The sequence below is a fragment of the Lissotriton helveticus genome, chromosome 8 (assembly GCF_964261635.1).
Source record: "Lissotriton helveticus chromosome 8, aLisHel1.1, whole genome shotgun sequence".
Lineage (NCBI taxonomy): Eukaryota > Metazoa > Chordata > Amphibia > Caudata > Salamandridae > Lissotriton > Lissotriton helveticus.
Window position 1 is genome coordinate 194,340,917 of NC_136069.1, and position 21,794 is coordinate 194,362,710.

Below are 21,794 nucleotides of genomic sequence, written 5' to 3' on the forward strand. Positions count from 1 at the left end.
CCTCCTCTTCCGAGAAGGGGCCAAAGGAGACCAATTCGGTTGGACAGCTTATTGGGCCAGCAGCCGACTCAGAGATTTGAGGCATAGCGGGCAGAGAGGATAAGATTGTATCAATTTTGGAATGGAAGAAACTAGCCAGTTCCTCACATTTATCTTTAGGATTAGCATGCACTACTGGCGGGACCGGGGCTTTCAAAAGTTCTTTAAAATTTTTAAACGATTCTCTTGGAGAATTGCTTGCCCTCGCAATCCTATCACTAAAGAACTTCTTTTTGGCATCCTTCAGTGCACTTTTGTATTTCCTCATCTCTCTTTTATAATTAGTGTGGATCAGGCCAGGGAGGTGGGCTTGTAATCTCAGGGCGATAGCTTTACTAAGGATTTTATACTCCGAGGGGAGCATAGACAGGGGCCTATAGTTACTCACATCCAGTGTATCCCTACCGGGCTTCAGGATGGAGATGACCAAGGCCTGCATAGTCGAAGCCGGTAGGTGGCCGGTCTCATACGCAGTCTTGTAGATTTTTTCTAGAATAGGAGCCAGCGTATCACAATAGGTTTGGTAAAACTCACCCGGTAGACCGTCCATGCCTGGGGTCTTGCCTCGGTTTAGAGAGTGAATGGCCATTTTAATTTCGTGCTGTGTAATGGGCCCGGCTAGGACCGACCGGACCTCTCGGGAAAGGGTCGGGATCGGCAGTTCATCCAGGAAGTCCGCCATGGCATCATTGGTAACATTAGGGGGTGGGGCGTACAAACTCTCCAGGTGGGTCTTAAACACATTATTAATCTCTAACTGCGTGTGTACCTGCCTGCCCGCGTCATCTCTGACACTCGTAATTATCGGGGTCTCCGGGTGGTCTCTAATCAGACGAGCCAGCAGTGCACCCGACCTGTCCGCCTCCGCCTGTTGCCTTCGCAGGTATTCTCTGTAGTCCATTACCCTCAGGGACTCCAGGAGCTCTGCATGCTCAATATTGCACAGTTGGAGTTCCCCCCTGCGCTCAGGGTCCGTCCCCACTGCAGTCTCGAGCACAGTCAGCCGGGCCTCAACGAACGTAGTCTGTCGTGTACCTCCTGTCTTGCGCCTACTAGCCGGCCAATCGCGACGCCTCTCATCACCGCCTTCATGGCGTCCCAAACCACCAGGTTCGAGGACGCAGAGTCCCAATTGTCTCTGAAGTAGCCCGTTAGTGTGTCCTCCATATGGGCACGGAATGGGCCATCTGCTAGTAGTAAGGGGTTAAGCCTCCAGGTGGGCACCGGAGAGGGGATCCTGCCCCAGTCCAAGTCAAGCGTTAACGGCCTATGGTCCGAAAAAGTTTTGGCGAGGTAGGCCGAGGATGCACAGTGCGTCATCAAGGACTTGGAGCAAACAAATCTGTCCAGGCGGGTGTGCAAATTATGTAATGGGGAATAGTATGAGTACTCCTTATGAGTCGCATATAGTGAGCGCCATATATCTACCAGCCCCCACCCTTGAAGCCATGTGCGAAAGGAGTCGGACAGTTTATAAACCCCTGTCCCCTGAAGTGGAGGGTGTGATCTGTCCAGCCCTGTGTCTAGTATCATGTTCCAGTCCCCTCCCAGGATCCACGGAATGTCCGCCCAGTCTGCCAGGGCCCTACTCACAATTGGGAGGAACCTGTCCTGGTCGTGATTCGGGGCATAAATACAGCCTAGGACTACCAATGCCCCATCCAGTGTGCCTTTGAGTAAGAGGTACCGCCCTTGGTCATCTGTCTTCCTATCTATCTCTACAAAGGGGACCCCATATCGCACCCAGATCGTGGCCCCCCTAGAGAAGGCAGAATATGTTGTGGAAAAAACAGTTCCCCTCCATTTCTTCCGCAGGGTGTGTACTTCGGGCTGTGTTAAGTGGGACTCCTGGAGGAACACAATGTGTGCTGTCTGACGGAGCAGGAAGGCGTGCACCCTATGTCGCTTCTGTATTGCCCCTAAACCTCTCACATTCCACGTAACCAGCCTATAATTCCCTTTTACTTCAGCCATATTCAAATACCGATGCTCGAATAGACAGTAATATATAGTACAGTGTGTGTATGTGCCCCAGTTGCCAGAAGACGGATCCCACCCAACCCCAAACCCCAACTCTAGAGGCGCAGCCTCGGAAACCAGCTGTGCCGAACATGAAACAGTACAACCAAATTAAACAATTAACAGTGCATACGCTCTTGGGGGGTCTGCTATACTTAAGCCACTTCTCATGGACCATGCCTGTCAGCGCCGTCTGCTCAACGGCGCCGCCGGGAGGGTCATTTGTATAATCACTTACTGTTACCGGCCGTCTCTTGGGGGGGGGGGAGCCGCCTCATTCCCGCAGTAGCAGAGAGACGTGGCTGGGACAATTCCGGGTGAAGACCTTGCCTAGCTCACCCAACAGGGAGGGACCAGCAGGACTATCTCATGGCACGGTCACTCAGGTACTGTAAACCAACATGCGTGTTTCCCGCCCTCAGGGTCCCCCGCACTCCCCTCCCCCCCCACCCCCCCACGGAGCCTCATGAAGGTCACAAGAGCGAAAAGTAAAAAGGATATCAGGTGGACTCAGCGAGTCAGGGTACATTTGCAGCAGTCATTATTCCAAGGCAGTGTCCAAAATTTCATCCGCCGCTCGGGGCGTCACATTCGGGAAGAGCACCAAACTGTTCTCAGAATCCGAATGTACGGTGCTGTCCTCCGTGTCCGTATTCACCCGTTCCCGGTCTTCCCTGAAGGATCCCACCATCGCAATGGCGTCCACTTGACCCTGTTTCTGCTCACAGATCGGAGGCCTCCGACCCTGCACTTCCGCGCGTCGTGGATCTGCTCCGCTAGTCGTTGGGGCCGATCCTTTTCTGTCTCCATTCGACAACGAGCCCTGAGTCTGGGTCATGTCCCGCTCAATGTCCATCACCTCCAGCCACTCTTCCGCGTCCGTGGGGCTGTCAAAGAAGTGGGTCTTATTGTCATGGATCACTTTGAGTCGCGCCGGAAACAGCAGGGCGTAACGGAGCTTAGCTTTCTGGAGTTTCCTTTTTATCTCGTAGTATGAGGACCTCTGTTTCTGCACCAGGTTGGTGTAATCAGGGTAAAGGGAGATGCGTTTGTTTTCATATTCAATGACAGATTTCAGCCGGGCCTGTCTGAGCAGCGCGTCTCTGTCCCGATAATTAAGGATCTTCACAATCAGAGGCCGAGGCGGTCGGCCTGGGCTCGGCTGTCCTGTAGGAATCCTGTGCGCCCTTTCCACACAGAAGTACGGGGACAGCCCCTCTGTAGCAACATGCTCACGGAACCAGGTCTCCATAAACTCCGCCGCGTGTGGCTCCTCACAGCGCTCCGGCAGGCCAATGACGCGGATATTATTCCGTCTATTGCGCCCTTCCGCATCTTCCACCCTATCCATTAGAGTTTGTACCTGGTGTTGGATTCGCTGGATAGATTCAGTGTGTTCAGCCACCATCGGGGTGAGATCCGTCAGCGCCAGACCCTGATCCCTGACTTTGTCCGACAGCTTGGAGTGGTCGGCCTTAAGGAGGGAAAGATTGGATGTAAGGGTACCCAGTTGCACCTCCATCGCAGCCCTGGAGTCTCTGATCTCCTTAAGGATCAAGTCCAACTTGTCACCCTGGAGGCCTCCAGGGGGGCCAGAGGCCGCAGTCCCCGACTTGGGATCGCCCAGGGTCTCGTCAGATGAGTTCTCGGTAGGAGTTCCATCTTTGTTGTCGGTCGTTTTCACTCCTCTGCGCCCCATGCTGTTCGTCGTAGGGTAATCTGCCAGCCCCCTCCGAGCCTCTGAAGTTAATATCCCGGCCTCCTCCGCGGGCACTGAGCGTTCTCCGCAGTTCGGCAGTGACACCGTAGTTCCAGTGTCTGTGAGCCCAAGTATGCGGTGGAGGGGGGAGGGGCAGGCAGCCAGTACTTCACAGCCCTCCTCTGTCGATCTACCTCTGTGGCCCCAGCGTCAGCCGATCCTCGTCCCAGCCCACCGGCCCAGTGCAGGTTCCGGGTCGTAGGCCCCCCCCATTCAGGTCCCGCTCCTCACCCGGATAGCAGCAGTAGTCCAGTGCCCAGTCCGCCGCCCCGGTCCGGTGCAGCAGAGACAGCAGAGACAGCAGGGCGTCGCAGACCCGGGCCCCCAGCAAGCAGCGTCGATGGAGAGTGAAAGCGGGGGGGGGGGAATCAGAGAAGGGGGCCGCCGGCGCAATACAGTGTCTCTGTCCGTGGCCTTGCGCCACTCCGCCACAGTACCAGGGTGCCTCACGTGGTCTCCCGGGCCGAGGGTACAGCGGAGGCCCAGGGCCCTCCAAGAGCGGCTCTCCTGCGCGCGGCAGCCCCTCCGGTCTCCAGTATCGCGCTCGGGAGGGTCTCCAGAAGTCAGGGGTGGACCGGGGGGGGGGGAGGGGGCCGCCGAGGGTGTACAATCGGCTCCGCTGCCCCGTCCGCCGCAGTGCCGCCCCCCTTACCTCCGCGCCCAGGTGGGTCCCCAGCGATGCAGTCGAAGGCTTCTCCGCGGTCCAGCTGCAGCCTGCACCAGAGTCCCCGGCTCCCAGCGCGGGCACAGGCCTCAGTCCGCTCCGGCGATTTGCCGGGCTCAGGTAGCACCCAGAGCCCCAGGAAAGCGGTCGAGTCCAGCCAGACCGTCAGGCAGCAGGATCCAGCCGACAGTGACTCAATGCCGGCCCCAGAGACGGCAAACAGGATCCTTTAGTTCCCGGCGGCACCGGAGCTCTAGCAGACTCCGTCCGCCATGCTGGCCAGCTAGCCACGCCCCCCTAAATGTAATTTTACTTTATTTTTACAAAGTACCCCTGTACCCCAAAAACCCTAAACTGACCCTGAACCCTAACAATACCCCTTTACTCAAAAACTGAAAACTGACCCTGAACCCTAAAAATACCCCTTTACCCAAAAACTGAAAACTGACCCTGAACCCTAAAAATACCCCTTTACCCCAAAAACTGAAAACTAACCCTGTACCCTAAAAAAATACCCCTTTACCCAAAAAGTGAAAACTGACCCTGAACCCTAAAAATACCCCTTTACCCAAAAACTGAAAACTGACCCTGAACCCTAAAAATACCCCTTTACCCCAGAAACTGAAAACTGACCCTGAACCCTAAAAATACCCCTTTACCCCAAAAACTGAAAACTAACCCTGAACCCTAAAAATACCCCTTTACCCAAAAACTGAAAACTGACCCTGAACCCTAAAAATACCCCTTTAACCAAAAACTGAAAACTGACCCTGAACCCTAAAAATACCCCTTTACCCCAAAAACTGAAAACTGACCCTGAACCCTAAAAATACCCCTTTACCCAAAAACTGAAAACTGACCCTGAACCCTACAAATAGCCCTTTACCCAAAAACTGAAAACTGACCCTGAACCCTAAAAATACCCCTCTAACCAAAAACTGAAAACTGACCCTGTACCCTAAAAATACCCCTTTACCCCAAAAACTGAAAACTGACCCTGAACCCTAAAAATACCCCTTTACCCAAAAACTGAAAACTGACCCTGAACCCTACAAATAGCCCTTTACCCAAAAACTGAAAACTGACCCTGAACCCTAAAAATACCCCTTTAACCAAAAACTGAAAACTGACCCTGAACCCTAAAAATACCCCTTTACCCCAAAAACTGAAAACTGACCCTGAACCCTAAAAATACCCCTTTACCCAAAAACTGAAAACTGACCCTGAACCCTAAAAATACCCCTTTACCCCAGAAACTGAAAACTGACCCTGAACCCTAAAAATACCCCTTTACCCAAAAACTGAAAACTGACCCTGAACCCTAAAAATACCCCTTTACCCAAAAACCCAAACATATAACATTTTAAAAATAATTATATACTTAGCAATACTTACGTTGTAATGGTATGCGTTGTAAAGGTATCTGCGTTGTAAAAACATGCTTTGTAAATGTATGCGTTGTAAAAGTTTTTGTGTTGTAAAAGTTCCGTTGTAATGGTAGTGCATAGTAAAAGTTGCGTTGTAAACGTTGCATACCCACTCCAGTGGGTGCAACAGTAGGGAAAGTGTTGTATAGGGTAGGGGTTAAAATTACTATTCCAACTTCAGAGAGTGCAATAATAGGGAAAGTAAATACTTCACAAATAGATATAAATAACATAAATAGTAATACCAATTACAAATAAATAAAATATTTTACTTGTGTATAAAAAATATTAAATATTTATTTATAAATACAAAATAAAATTATTTAGTTTTAAAAATTGCCTACTCATACTAATTAATTACCTATTAACAATAAATTATTTTACAATTTAACAATTAACAAATTAATTTTAATTACCAATTATATTTTAATTAATTACCAATTAATACATAATTAACAATTAATTATAAATAAATATCAATAAATAATTAAACATTTTTATTAATTATAATTAAATTACTTCCAACCCTATTCCCCTATAAACTCACAACCCGCTACAGAAAATAAATTACTAAAATTAAAATATTTATCAATTAATCAATTATAATTAATTACCAATTATATTTTAATTAATTACCAATTAATAATTAATTAACAATTAATTCTAAATAAATATCAATAAATAAATTAACATATTTAATTAATTATAATTAAATTACTTCCCACCGTATTCCCCTATAAACCCACAACCCGCTACAGAAAATAAATTACTAAAATTAAAATATTTATCAATTATAATTAATTACCAATTATATTGTAATTAATTACCAATTAATAAATAATTAACAATTAATTCTAAATAAATATCAATAAATAAATTAACATATTTAATTAATTATAATTAAATTACTTCCCACCCTATTCCCCTATAAACCCACAACCCGCTACAGAAAATAAATTACTAAAATTAAAATATTTATCAATTAATCAATTATAAATAATTACCAATTATATTTTAATTAATTACCAATTAATAAATAATTAACAATTAATTCTAAATAAATATCAATAAATAAATTAACATATTTAATTAATTATAATTAAATTACTTCCCACCCTATTCCCCTATAAACCCACAACCCGCTACAGACTTATATTACACAAAAAATAAAAATTATTATTAACTTACCTTAAATTCGATATTTTTGTTGGCTATATTATGTCTAGTCGATATTATGTCCATTCTATATTTTTGATTCGATATTATGTCCATTCTATTCGATATTAATTTTCTCTAGTCGATATTTTTGTTGTCTATATTATGCCTAGTCGATATTATGTCCATTCTATATTTTTTACTCGATATTCTGTCCAGTCGAAATAAAAGACTCGATATTATGAGTGCACACCGTCTGAGACAGCAGTTCTCATCTTATTCCCAAATAATGTGCAACGCTTATTCTGTTGCTTACAGAACAGAAAATACATTCAGTTCATGTCTATTGAGAAAAATACCGCGCTTCACGTGACGCTTTCAATCTTTATTCCAGTTACAGGTTGAGTCTCTATTGATTAGTTCTTCTCGGTATTGGCAGTCCCTCGAAGTAGCTGAATCTCAAGATTGTTGGCTGCAGACTTCGCAGTCTCTCTATATATGAGTACGAAGTAAATTGAATTAAAAACAAAATGCTAAATCAATAATCAAGATAATTTGGGGCACCAGTGTGATGTCCTGACAACCCTAACATATCCAAAATCGACCCGGAGAAATTGGAGAATGAGTCCAGATTCCAGCTTGCACTCAGTGGCTGCTGCTTCAAATACCCATCGCTCTGCTGTGATATTTCTTAGGAGGGTTTGTGATTGCCATCTGTTCTTTGTTCACACTTGGTCACATTTCTAAGGATCATGAAAAGATCCCTTTCTGTTTGATTGCCAATTCCAAACCTGTCTGCTCAATGTGTTTCCTCTAATGTGCTTCTACAGGCACATTAATTCAAGCAAAAGCCATCGAAAATAAACATACCGACCACTGCGTTAACGAGCTAATATGATCATTTTGTGAACATTATAAATCATGTTTATACTGTTATTGTTTCCACACTTCTCCTTTTAGTTTATTCTTATGATGTGATTTGTTCAATCTATTTCTCACAAAAAATGAGATGTGATATATATATATATATATAAAAAACACTTGTTCCTCAATTAGGCACAGGCAATAATTACATTATGATTGAATCACTATGGAAACAATAACACTGAGGTTGGTATTGTCAAGGTAGTAAACAGCACATTTGTAACTCTGTAGATTTTCACAAATATTTGCAATACCTTTTTTGCACCCAACGCAGTGCTGTGCTAACCGTACCCATACTTCATCTGTCGAAAATGACACAAAAAATCACAATTTTTTTTATTTTGGGTGTACCAGACAGAATGTATTGGAGTGCATTTTTCATAAAATATATCACTCATCAGGAAGAAGCTGGTTAATCTATCACATATTTTATTTTATAAATGCATGTATCTAGCATTCATATATTTTATATATTGTGGTTATAATCCCATACAAGCAGGGGCGTAGCCTCAGGGGGATGTTTGGGGTGGGGAACCCTCCAAATAAATGCATTTTGGGCGTGTTAGTTGGGTCTGCTAGCCCTGAGTTGGGTCTAATATGTCTATATTGGTTTTGATCATCCTGCACCAAGAAACAACAAGCATTGGGAATGCACTAGGTCTCGCATTGACATTAGTTTGAGTTATTGACATTGTAAATGACAATATCTTTTTTTCTTTCTTTTTGGAAACATAAATAAACGGCATTGGTATTTACAATGGCAATACAGACTTCAAACAGATACCCTTGCTGTTTTTTAAGTTGCAAAGAGGAAACTGCTGGAATCTTTGTTCCTGGCCGGTGGAGCAAACGCTGTGAGGGGCAAGTTGTTGCTTATTTATCCTACACAACTAACAACCACTGGCAAAGCCAATAGTTCTGGCTTGTAGGTGTAATGTTATTTGTTGAAGTATACATCTGGATGTAATAACAGAAGAAGCAAAATACCAGTCGGGGGTCACACTATGCTAAGCACAGATTTTTAGCTTACATGTTTTTAGGCCATCTTATTTTGTATTAGACAAGAACCCTCAAACTTGAGTCTTATTTCAAAATTGTTTCCAGACATGCCTTCCACTAACTCCTGAGACAATGCAGGTCTTCCATTACCAAAGATGAGCTTACAAATGTTAAACCAATCCCTGGTACAATCATGTATTAAATTTAAATTGACCCCTCGAAGTGCCAAAACCAAACAAAGCTGGCAGTCTCATGAACCCTACAAGAAGAGGGAACTCGGCAGTAAATGTCCCCCGGTTAAATGAAAACACACACACACACGCACACCCAAGTACACCAGAACCTTCTCTGAAAATGCCTCTGATATGGAACGCTCTACAAACAATTATGGCTGGCTCCACACCTGCTGCTTTATGAGCGTTTATTGAAGCACCACCTTATGATTACCCATCTATGTCAGTATATCCCCTGATTTTCTTGTTCAATTCATTGTCTGTCCTGAAATTTTACTCCCTTTTCCTCATCTGTATCTATTGTCCGTCTGACTCCATGTCATCAAGAACAGTTTGTCTTCAGTCTTGGACTTTCACCTGACAACCAAAGGCATCCTGGGTGATGTAACCTTTGTTTCTATTTAATAATTAGGGTAAACGAACCTGATATCAATGGCCTGTGGGTGAAAATTCCAAAACATGAAACTGTCTGAGGCGACATTGAGTGAGGTTACTGCCTTAAACACACAACATTTATGCAGCTCAAACCGTGCTACATAAAACCCTCATGTTGTGGAGTGTGTAAAGCTTGTTTGATCTTGCAGAACTTTAAAGTTTGCCAGACCTGTTCCCCTGAAGGATACAAGACCAAGAAATCAACTAAAAAAAATGGATTTGGGCGTCCTGTTTTATAATTGGGGTACAAGACCCAAAAGGCAAAATTAAAACATGGACTGGAAAACCTACGCACGTGGACTAAGTAGAATTGGGAACTCCTATTTTAATGTTATTTAAGCTTTTTTTTTGTGGTACTTGTAGCCCCGCCTGTATCGTGGAAAAAAGAAACTAAGAGTACCAGAGTGGAGAGCAAAACAACAGGAATGGGCTTGAAATTAGACATTTTGGAAGCATTAAACACGGGGATTAAGCATGCGGGAGACATCGTGCCGATTAATGCTCAGGAATTCCAACTAGGCGCTCTCAATCCAGAAGCGGGTTCCACAGCCCACAGGAATGCACGGGCGCACATTGTCGTAGTATCCCGCATACTAAGAGTCTGCCCCTCCTTAAGCAGCCACGAGTACACTTTGGCTTTCAACATTCTTACTTGGGGGAGAGATGGCAAATGCTTATGTAGGACTGCAAAGCCTCTAAGCAGCTGTGAAGGGGCCAAGAAAGGGATGGTTGTGAGCTCAAAACAACAAACTACACCAGAAGTTATGGAGCCTCTGCAATCACGCATACATGCTGCAATCAGAGATACCCATGGAGTATGCACAACACCAGAGGGTAAACTTGTCTTCTGCTTACCTTGCTTCCTGACGACCATGTTTGTAGATCCCACAGGTCCGCTGCAACACTTTCCACAATCCCACGCACCAGGTTGCTCCCAATACGTGCAAACAGTTGCCTCGGGGCCTAATAGAGTAGGCCCGCTGTTAGTTTAAGCTTGTTTCCCGATGCATGCAGCGCTAAGGACACCGGGGAGGGGTTGGGTTGCATTATTCTGGACCGGTCGCGTAGGGGGGAGTCTGCTGCATTCAGGCAAAGGTCTGCTGCACATAGAAAAAGGTAGCTTAGGGGTGCTCCGGAGAAATATGTTTTGCGGGGTATTAAGCTGCACGCACACCGAAGTTAACCAGGTGGCATCGGCTGCACAGTGGGGGCCTGCGGTCCGGCGGGGAAGATGAGTTGTCTAGTTGTCGTCCCCCATACAAAGATATCTCCGCGTTGTGCGAGGATGGTGCCTGGGGTGATACTTTGCTGCTGTTTTTAGTTTTTACAAGCACATTATTTAACTGGAAGGCTGATGGGGCCTTCGGTGGGTGGTGGGGGGCCATGGTTGGTTACAAGGTAAGACAATCCGATGGGCCAGCCGCCTAAGCGCTTAACGGGTCCGAGAAGTTTGATTACGGAGCCTGGGTCTTAATAATATGTATATACAACCACTGCAATGCCTCCTTCCAGCAAGGAGAACGAGGCAACAATGACGAAAACCGCACTCACAAAAAAAAAAAAGTGCGGAAACAGCTACTGAATCCCTCCCCTCCAGGACTCCGTGACCGGCCTCGTGGTTGCCATAGCAATGTTTCTGTAAATCGGCTTGCGACACCAGAAGTCAGGTCACAGAGTCCTGAAAAGGAGGGAGTATAGCGGGCAAATCATCCAAACAGGGGCATTGTCCGATGGCAGGCCTCCATTTCGCGAGGCCGGCCAATGGCAGAAGGGGCGTGGTTTCATGCCCCTTCTCGTTTACAAGAACTCTCGCCTGCAGCAGCGCATGCGCTGCAACGCAGGCTTCGACCTAAAGACAAACAGTGACTTTTGGAGAAAGAGAGCGAGGGAGAGGGTGAGGGAGAGGACGAGAGAGAGGGAGAGAGAGAGGGAGAGAGAGAGAGAGAAAGAGAGGGAGAGAGAGAGACAGACACATATCTGGTGGCCAAATCTCAAAACATAAAATCAGCTAACGTGCAATACCGGCTTACCTGCTTATCCAAACTGTGTGATCCTAGGCAAACATTTTATTCCACAGAGCCTCATTTTTAGGTCGAAGCCTACCAGACGGTGCAGCTATTTGGTTTGCTCACGACATCGTGGGGAAATTCTGAAAGCTTCTCTGGGAATACATTTCACCTATTGCTTACCATTGTCTTTGTAGTTTGTAACTCACAGTTGCCTGCTTTCTATTATCTGGTTTTAGTTGCTTTGGGCTGTCCAGCTTGAGTACATCTCTCTCGTCGGCATTCCTTGTTTACTGGATCCTTCCGAGTCCTGCGTCTCTGTAAACAGGCCTTTAAATCTTATCTTGTCACATTTGCTGTGCATTGAAAGACAGAGCTCAAATGTCACTCTCTGTCTTCCAAGGGAGCTTGGTGTTTACTTTTCTTTCTCTGACTTCAAAGTGATAGAAATATTTTTATGTGACAATCCTGCACAGTGCCCATATGAGACTAGAGGGTGTAGGATGTTATTTTTTCTAGCACCCAACAAACATTATCTGTGCTGATGTTATATCGGAATTAGGAAAGTACAAATGAAGCACATTTTCTTTGTAATTCTGAACTGGGATGAAAACAAATATTTGAATATGATCAAAACACATCATTACATGAAGCTCTGTGGTTATACTGAATAAGCAGCTACCTATGTTATGCCACCTACTAATGTAATAACTGCACTTTCACAATTGCTTTATTAACCTTCCTGCTTCCTCAAATTTGCTTGAAAATGCATGATTGTTCTTCTCTTTTTTCAAAATTTTCTTGGCGGGGGGGGGGTTTGGGGGGATGGGGGGCAACCCCCCCAAACTACCCTTATGGGGTTCGGGCTCGCTCGTTGCGGTGCAGTATGCAAATCAGTTTGCGCCTCACCACTTTCAAATGTCACCAGCCGCCCCTGCACTCTGTGTACCGATGGCACAGGTTCTGATACTTGATCTGGACTGTAAAGTGAGGTCAACTCATTCATGATTGCAGGAGCCGACAACCTTTGAGGTAGGTGCTTAGAGTGTGATGAGTCCCTTATGATGGTCTTTCGCAGGATGATGCATCATCACCATATGTCCTTTGCACATCACAACCCTCAAAGGATCGACATCAAAAAGAGTGTCTGTTTTCAACTTTCGTTTCTGCCTGACCAGGACTCAGTCACCTTCATTGAAGGGTGTTTCCTGAGCTCGTCGACGATGATCAGCATATTTTGTATCTGCCACTTCCGAGAAGTGTCTGTGACATTAACTTTATCAGTATTCAAGGATCGGTCTACTGTCCACTTGGGCAGTTTAGTTCCGATGGCTTTCTCAAATAGCAAGGTGGAAGGACTTTCACCAGTTGTGGAGTGAGGAGTTGAATGATAGGCAGCACAAAGGGCTTGACACAGTACTTGGTTAACTTAATTCCCTCCAATGATGCATCTTGAATTACCTGTTTGAGGGTACACATGAATCGTACCACAACACCATTATCCTGGGTCCACAGAGATGTACTCTTTTGATGCTTGCCATTTAGTCTGACTTGAAATTTCTTGCATTCTTGCTATTGAACGGCGTGCCATTGTCATATTTGAGAATGATTTGGATACTGCATGCTCAAAGAGGTCATCCAGCCGCTCAATTACCTTTTCATGGGTAGCTGATGATAACTTCTCTACTAAATGAAAACAGCAATACTCATCAACGACTACCATGAGATGATTTCCATTTTCTAAAGGTCCAAAGAAATCCATTGCAATTCTTTCCCATGCATGTGCGTGAAGGTCAGACATTGTCAACGGGTGTTGTGTCACCTTGGGAGAAAGGCAATTGCAAAGGTTGGCACTCTTTTAGTTCCCTCTGCACTCGTTTATCTAGGCATTGAAACCACACTGGGTCTCTTAGGACACTTTTGGTGGCTAAAATGCCAGAATGTACTTCATGGGCTAGCTCAGTTACTTTGTCTTAGGCTCTCAGGTATGACGATTCATGAGCCTCTCAATACAACACCTTCCTTGGTAACTGGCAGTTCATCCTGCACATTGTTGAATTTTTTAAATTCAACTTCATCAGCAAAAGGTCGAGCATGCTTCTTCCACGGCTGGGTTGAAATTGTGTCTTTGAGGATAATCATGTTCTAATCAGCATTGGTAGCAGCAATGATCTGTTCAATAGATAGGGCTGCTGATGTCCTGGACTTCACAATGAAGTTAATGTACTCTTCAGTGGTTTTGGATGTCAAACTGTGCCTCTGTAATCATACTCATGAAAAATAATCAGCAGAATTATTATCTTTACCAGACTAGTGTACAATTGCAAAGTCATACTCTTGTAGTCATAATCCCTACCTCCTAATGTGACGGGACATCTTGGCTTTCGGGTTTCCAAAATGTTGGACTTGGCCCTTTTTGCAGGGTCATCCCTAAACTTTTTGCCTTTTTCCTAGCCTTTTTTCCGACATGGTGTTGGTGGTTTTCAGACTTTGGGCACTTTAGCACTGCTGTTCAGTGTAAAGTGCGTGTGCTCTCTGTGTTAAATATGGTAAGATTGGTCTACACCTGTTTGGCATATTTAATTTACCTGTCAATCCCTTGTAAAGTGGTATCTCATATACTCAGCGCTGGTAAATTAAATGCTTCTGGTGGGCTTGGGATGTGTTCGTGCAATGTTGCAATGTTCAACACTCCATCCATCAACCCCTTTGGTTTTGCTTTGTTCGCCCTAAGTTTGCAGGGTATGCCCTGACGTGGGTCTCTTGCTCACTTTGCCACTGGATTCAATCTAGCCTGGCTGATGACGTCTGATTAGCCAGAACCCGGTCCCAGGATGCTTGTTTCCGTCCAGGGAAGACAGGGCTTGGCAGTTGGGGCTTGACAGTTCCCATGAGACATAGGGTCAGACTGACTTGCATATGGCCATCTCTGAACTGGGGTGGTGGAGTGAGCTAAAGAATGATGATGGATTAAACCCAGATCAGTTGACTGGGGGTGAGTGCTTGCAATGTTCAACACTCCGTCCATCAACACATTTGGTTTTGCTTTGTTTGCCCTAAGTTGGCAGGGTATGCCCAGACGTGGGTCCCGTGCTCACTTTGCCTGGATTCAATCTAGCCTGGCTGAAGACGACTGATTAGCCAGAAACCGGTCCCAGGATGCTTGTTTCCATTCAGGGAAGACATGGCTTGGGAGTTCGGGCTAGACTGTTCCCACGAGGCACAGGGTCAGACTGATTTGCATATGGCCATGTCTGAACTGGAGTGGTGGAGTGAGCTAAAGAATGATGATGGATTAAACCCAGATCAGTAGACTGGGGGTGAGTGCTTGCAATGTTCAACACTCCGTCCATCAACCCCTTTGGTTTTGATTTGTTCGCCCTAAGTTGGCAGGGCATGCCCAGACGTGGGTCCCTTGCTCACTTTGCCACTGGATTCAAGCTAGCCTGGCTGATGACGGCTGATTAGCCAGAAACCGGTCCCAGGATTCTTGTTTCCGTCCAGGGAAGACAGGGCTTGGCAGTTGGTGCTGGACTGTTCCCATGAGGCACAGGGTCAGACTGATTTGCATATGGCCATGTCTGAACTGGGGTGGTGGAGTGAGCTAAAGAATGATGATGGATTAAACCCAGATCAGTTGACTGGGGGTGAGTGCTTGCAATGTTCAACACTCCGCCCATCAACCCCTTTGGTTTTGCTTTGTTCGCCCTAGGTTTGCAGGGTATGCCCTGACGTGGGTCCCTTGCTTACTTTGCCACATGATTCAAGCTAGCCTGGCTGATGACGGGCTGATTAGTCAGAAACCGGTCCCATGATGCTTGTTTCCGTGCAGGGAAGACAGGGCTTGGCCGTTGGTGCTGGACTGTTCCCATGAGGCACAGGGTCAGACTGACTTGCATATGGCCATGTCTGAACTGGGGTGGTGGAGTGAGCTAAAGATTGATGATGGATTAAACCCAGATCAGTTGACTGGGGGTGAGTGCTTGCAATGCTCAACACTCCGTCCATCAACAAATTTGGTTTTGCTTTGTTTGCCCTAAGTTGGCAGAGTATGCCCAGACGTGGGTCCCTTGCTCACTATGCCACTGGATTCAATCTAGCCTGGCTGATGACGACTGATTAGCCAGAAACCGGTCCCAGGATGCTTGTTTCCATTCAGGGAAGAAATGGCTTGGGAGTTCGGGCTGGGCTGTTCCCATGAGGCACAGGGTCAGACTGATTTGCATATGGCCATGTCTGAACTGGGGTGGTGGAGTGAGCTAAAGGATGATGATGGATTAAACCCAGATCAGTTGACTGGGGGTGAGTGCTTGCAATGTTCAACACTCCGTCCATCAACCCCTTTGGTTTTGCTTTGTTCGCCCTAAGTTTGCAGGGTATGCCCTGAAGTGGGTCTCTTGCTCACTTTGCCACTGGATTCAAGCTAGCCTGGCTGATGACGGCTGATTAGCCAGAACCCGGTCCCAGGATGCTTGTTTCCGTCCAGGGAAGACAGGGCTTGGCAGTTGGGGCTTGACAGTTCCCATGAGGCACAGGGTCAGACTGACTTGCATATGGCCATGTCTGAACTGGGGTGGTGGAGTGAGCTAAAGAATGATGATGGATTAAACCCAGATCAGTTGACTGGGGGTGAGTGCTTGCAATGTTCAACACTCCGTCCATCAACACATTTGGTTTTGCTTTGTTTGCCCTAAGTTGGCAGGGTATGCCCAGACGTGGGTCCCTTGCTCACTTTGCCTGGATTCAATCTAGCCTGGCTGATGACAACTGATTAGCCAGAAACCGGTCCCAGGATGCTTGTTTCCATTCAGGGAAGACATGGCTTGGGAGTTCGGGCTGGACTGTTCCCACGAGGCACAGGGTCAGACTGATTTGCATATGGCCATGTCTGAACTGGAGTGGTGGAGTGAGCTAAATAATGATGATGGATTAAACCCAGATCAGTAGACTGGGGGTGAGTGCTTGCAATGTTCAACACTCCGTCCATCAACCCCTTTGGTTTTGCTTTGTTCGCCCTAAGTTGGCAGGGCATGCCCAGACGTGGGTCCTATAGTAAATAGGCTGGAGATGTGATGGTTACAAACGGGTTCCTTTATTATAGTTAAGCAGTCATGAAAGAGCAGACCTTCCAGTGCGGCAGCAAACAGTCAACTGCCACACAGAAGAATCTATGAAGTCAGCATACAAGGAATACAGAACACAGAACACTAAAGATAGGTATTCTATGAAAGACTAGAATGATAACCTATTATTATGTATTACACATCTTCTCCTTTTCTCTTTTTTTTTTTACTAAACAATGAAGAGAAAAGGAAAAAACAAAAATTTAACACACAAAATCCTGCAAATAGGTTGGAGGTTTCCTAGACCTAGGGGGACGTGTCGAAATTAAACCACCTTGAACAGGAGCAAAGGTCTGCAAACAAGAAGGAGCATCACCTTCTCCAGAGGTGCTAACTCTATTTTGAACAGTTGGTTCAATGGGTTTATCATTTGCCAACACATAGCCACTATTAGGGGAAGTATGAACATCAGGAATGTGAGGAGTAGAAGCATTAACAATCTGGGAAGGCAAGGAAGTAACTGTTTTATCTCTTTTATAGAGAGCAACCCTCCTAAAGTTCCAGCACTCCCCATTGTTAGGTATAACACAGTGATTGAGGACTTTTTAAACTTTGAATGGCCCCTTAAATTTGGATAAGCCCTTCTGTATTCTTCCCAACTTAATTTTGACTAAATCTCCTACAGAGAAAGGATAATTCTTGACGCAGCTCTGTGGAAGAAATTGCTCAACATCCTTCTGCTGTACACTTACCAAATCACCGTGCGACTGCAAGGTGACAACATTCCTCATCCAAGAAGGAAACAATTTGACTCCAGGGTCACGTCCTCTCATCAATTGAAACGGAGATAAGTCCCCCACAGCCAAGGGAGTGGTACGATAAGCCCACAACATTTCATTCACCATTTTCCTGACTATGTGTCCACCACTGAAAGCCATCTGGATTATACCCTTCACAACTTTATTTGCTCTCTCACAGACAGCATTGCCTTGTGGATTATACAAGGACGTGCGATGGTGGGAAATTCCACATTCTTTTAAGTATTCTTGCATGTCTCTGGATGTGAGCTGGGGACCATTATCAGTGATTATGACAGAAGGCAACCCTTCTTCCTTGAAAAGATTTCCCAAAAATCTAATAGTGTTCGATGTAGTGATGTCATTTGTGAAATGGACAACCAACCACCTAGTGAAAATGTCAACAACAACAATGGCAAATCTATCATTCTCACTCAACTCACCCATGGGGCCGATAAAGTCAAGACTGATTGTGTGCCAGGGTAAGCTAGGACTTATTATATGTGCATCAGGAACAACCTTCGGTCCAGTTTTCAAACGTTTCTCACCTTCTGTGCATAGAGGACAATTTTCGATCCAATTAACAACCTGGGAGTCAACGCCGGGCCACCAAAAGTGGTCCTTAATGCGCCTCTGAGTTAGGGTTTGGCCCATGTGTCCCTCATGTGCTAATGCCAGTAATTTATTTCTCAATCCAAAGGGTGGAATGAATTTTTCCCCTTTGAAAAGGATGTTTCCATCAACAGAAAGTTCATCTAAGACTTTGACATAGGGTCTAACAGAAACAGAAACAGAACTTTCACGCCTAGATCCCAATCTAACTAGTTTGATGACCTCTTGAAGAGTGGCAGCTAACTTCATCTCTCTAGACCAATCACTAGAGGAGAAAACACCTTCCCCCACAAAGACAGCATCTTCGACTGACGCCACAGCAACATCATCTAACTTCAAAGGCTCCACCACACTACTAGAAGAACGCCAATCTAGAGACAACCTTGAAAGGCAGTCTGCTTGGACATTCCTCCAGCCAGGGATATACTCCAATGTGTATTGAAACTCTTGTAACCTGGCTGCAAGTCTCATCAAACGAGCAGAGCCTTTTCCTGCTCCACCAGGTGAGAGGACTTTAATGAGTGGTTTGTGATCTGACCTTAAGGTAAACTTCATGCCCCACAGATATGTGCGAAAATATTCCACAGCCCAAGATGCAGCTAACGCTTCCCTTTCAATGACAGCATAATTTTTCTCAGTGTCAGTGAGCGTTCTAGAAGCAAAAGCCACTGTGACTTCTGATGTCCCTTTCATTTGAGATAGCATGGCACCCAAACCATGTGCACTGGCATCCACAGTGAGTATTGATTTGTTGTGAACATCGAAGGGAGACAACATTTCAGCATCACAGATTTCATTTTTGATATTTACAAAGCATTCTTGTTGTTCAGTCCTCCAGATGAAACTAACACCACGTTTAAGTAAGGACCTTATGCATGCAGTTTTGTCAGAAAAACCTTTCACAAATTTTGAGTAGTACTCTATTAAACCCATGAAAGAGCGAAACTGATCTTTATCACAAGGGGCAGGTGCAGAGCGAATAGCTTCACACAAGTCTCTTTTGGGTTTAATGCCAGCAGAGGTGATGGTGTATCCTAAATAATCTACCTCATCCACCCCAAACAAACACTTGTCTTTCCGTAGGGTGAGACCAGCATTGGACAGCTTTTCCAAGACATCTTTGAGAGTGGAATTATGTTGATCTTCAGTGAGTCCATATACCAAGATGTCGTCCTGGAAATAAACAACCTTAGGTACCCCTTCAAAAAGATTTGATACTAAACGTTGAAAAACACTAGCTGCTGATTTCAGGCCAAATGGGAGTCTAGTAAATTGATAAGTACCCCAAGGAGTGATGAATGCTATTAAGCTTTTGGAGTCTTTATGTAAATCGATTTGATGATAAGCACTCCTCAAGTCCAGCTTTGAGAAGTACTTGGCACCATTTAATGTGGTAACTAGTTCAGCTATATTTGGTAAGGGAAAGGTGTCAGCTACAACACAATGATTAAGTGACCTGAGGTCCACACAGAACCGGAGCTTGCCATCAGATTTCTTGGTGAGGACAATAGGCGAAACCCATGGAGACGCCTCTACAGGTTCAATAACACCTGACGCTAACATGTCATCAAGAAGAGACTTGACTTCATCCCTAATGACAATAGGAATGCGTCGTACTTTGTGTTGGACAGGAATTGAATCTGGTTTAAGGATTATTTTATGAGAGTAGCCCTTGAGTCGACCCAAATTTTCTCCAAAGATGTCTTTAAAATTCGACAGTATGGGAAGTAACTCCATATCTTCCACTACCATGACTTGGGGATTAGCACGGGGATTAACAATTATGTAGAGGTCATATTGGTGTACCCAACCTAGTATAGCTGGGCCAGATTCAGAAACATAAACTTTCCCAAAAATTTGTCTAGTGAGAAACTTTATGTTCGCTTCAAAATAGCCTAAAATGTTTAAGGGTTCTCCTTGATACCCACCAGGAGAAATATCTTTTGGGAGAAGTGAACCTAATCCCCACGTATCCATATAAAGAGAATTAGGTACAATGGTGTATCTCGAACCAGTGTCAACCATCAAATGTACATTTTTATCATTAATAATGAAAAGTGCTTTTGGTCTATTTCTTCTCTTGTGGTCTTCATGTTGAGAGTACTCGACATTTTCTACTACTAAAATTTTGTTGTTGTCATCAGTAGTGTCATCTGAAATGTCACTCACACATGAGACTGATGGACGAGCTTTGCTCCTACATACTCGAGCATAGTGCCCTATCTTTCCACATTTCATACATTCCTGTTTGGCTGCAAAACAAAATTTTGAGTCAGACGTGTGACCCAAACTACCACATCTAATACATTGTTTCGAAGGAAAAGGTCGAAAACTATTTTGACTCTTAACATTCAACGTCTTTTTGTTAAATACTTTCTTCTGTTTGACAACAGCAACATCGTCTTGCTCTTCGTCCTCCTGCGGAGAATAATTATGAGAAAGGCAAGACACTTCACTAATGTCACCTGAATTAGTTCTCTTTTCTAATTCTCTCATACATCCTTCGGATTGTTCCACAACTTTTGCCAAGTCAATTGCTGTCTGAAGATTTGGGTTTTTTGCTGCCCATAGGCGCTCCTGTATTTTCTTGTTATTACACTGTACTATTAGCTGGTCCCTAATCAGTTCATCTGTCATATTACCAAATTTGCACTTTACAGACATTTCTCGCAATCTTGAAACAAAGTCATCTATAGTTTCTCCTGTTTTTTGACTCTTGGTATAAAACTTGTATCTGTTCATTACAAGGTTCTCTTCTTTTGCATATCTTACTTCGAGACGAGAAATAGCTTCCTTATACTCGTCAACTGGAGCTTGTGCACCAGCTTGTAGCGCCTGTGGCAGGAACCTAAAAACACGTTGGCCCTCCTTACCCAGTGAACTTAAGAGTAGAGCTTTTTTCCGCTTTGCAGAATAATCTTGCGCATCTAAAGCATCTAAATAATTCTCAAACATGGGGAACCAATCTTCCCATGATACGCTGGGTTGGCCTGGGTTGGATAAGAAGCTAGGCGGTAAGACTACAGCACCACTATGAGGAGCTATCTGCTCTGACATATTTGAGTTGTGACTGTTGTTCAAGGGAGTCAGTTAAAAAAAACGAAATAAGACGAATTTTCAAAGACTCGAGTTTGAATATATAGTCAATATTAAAAAACAGTATACATGTATTTATCCGCTTTTAAAACTGAGTAAAATGAATGTTTACTTGATAGGAATGCGTGACAGACGTGCGCATCGTCGTTGCTTTGCCGGAGATGAATTGGTAACTATGGTGATACAAAATGGCTTCCTTAACGTGAAGACGTTAGACGTATGAGCGTAGCTTGCGGCACTGACGTGTGTAGACCAAAGGATGCGTCACAGGAGCAGGGACTCTGGCACGATTTGAGCGCGCAGGCTAGCTTACGTCAGTCAAGCAATCGCCAACTCCTTTAGACATTCTAGTGCGTCATCATTCAAAGAGACGGAGCGACAGGAGCAAGAAGTAGCCGGAGCGAGAGGAGATCAACTAAGGTAAGCGGACAAGGGAAGATAGGAACTTCAAACACTTATTTTTTCACTTGCCGTTTAGAGGAGAAGACGAGGTGTCATAGTTGATGTACTCCGAGTACAGTTGAAATCTTTCAAGGTGGCAGGTTCATCTCGAATCGGTCTGCTCT

General features: G+C 44.9%; 1 protein-coding gene across 6 annotated transcripts in view; it reads right to left on the minus strand.

Moving 5' to 3' along the window:
- The window catches only part of LOC144772512 (carbonyl reductase [NADPH] 1-like), a 166,986-nt gene that overhangs the window by 19,865 nt on the left and 125,327 nt on the right, over window positions 1-21,794 (minus strand). For 4 of the 6 annotated variants that reach the window (XM_078656894.1, XM_078656891.1, XM_078656892.1 and 1 more), the window contains one exon: window positions 8,242-8,289. The exons of the other annotated variants lie outside the window; for them this stretch is intronic. In XM_078656894.1, coding sequence (XP_078513020.1) covers window positions 8,242-8,289 — 48 coding nt within the window. The remainder of the gene's footprint in view (window positions 1-8,241; window positions 8,290-21,794) is intronic. 6 annotated transcript variants of the gene reach the window in all.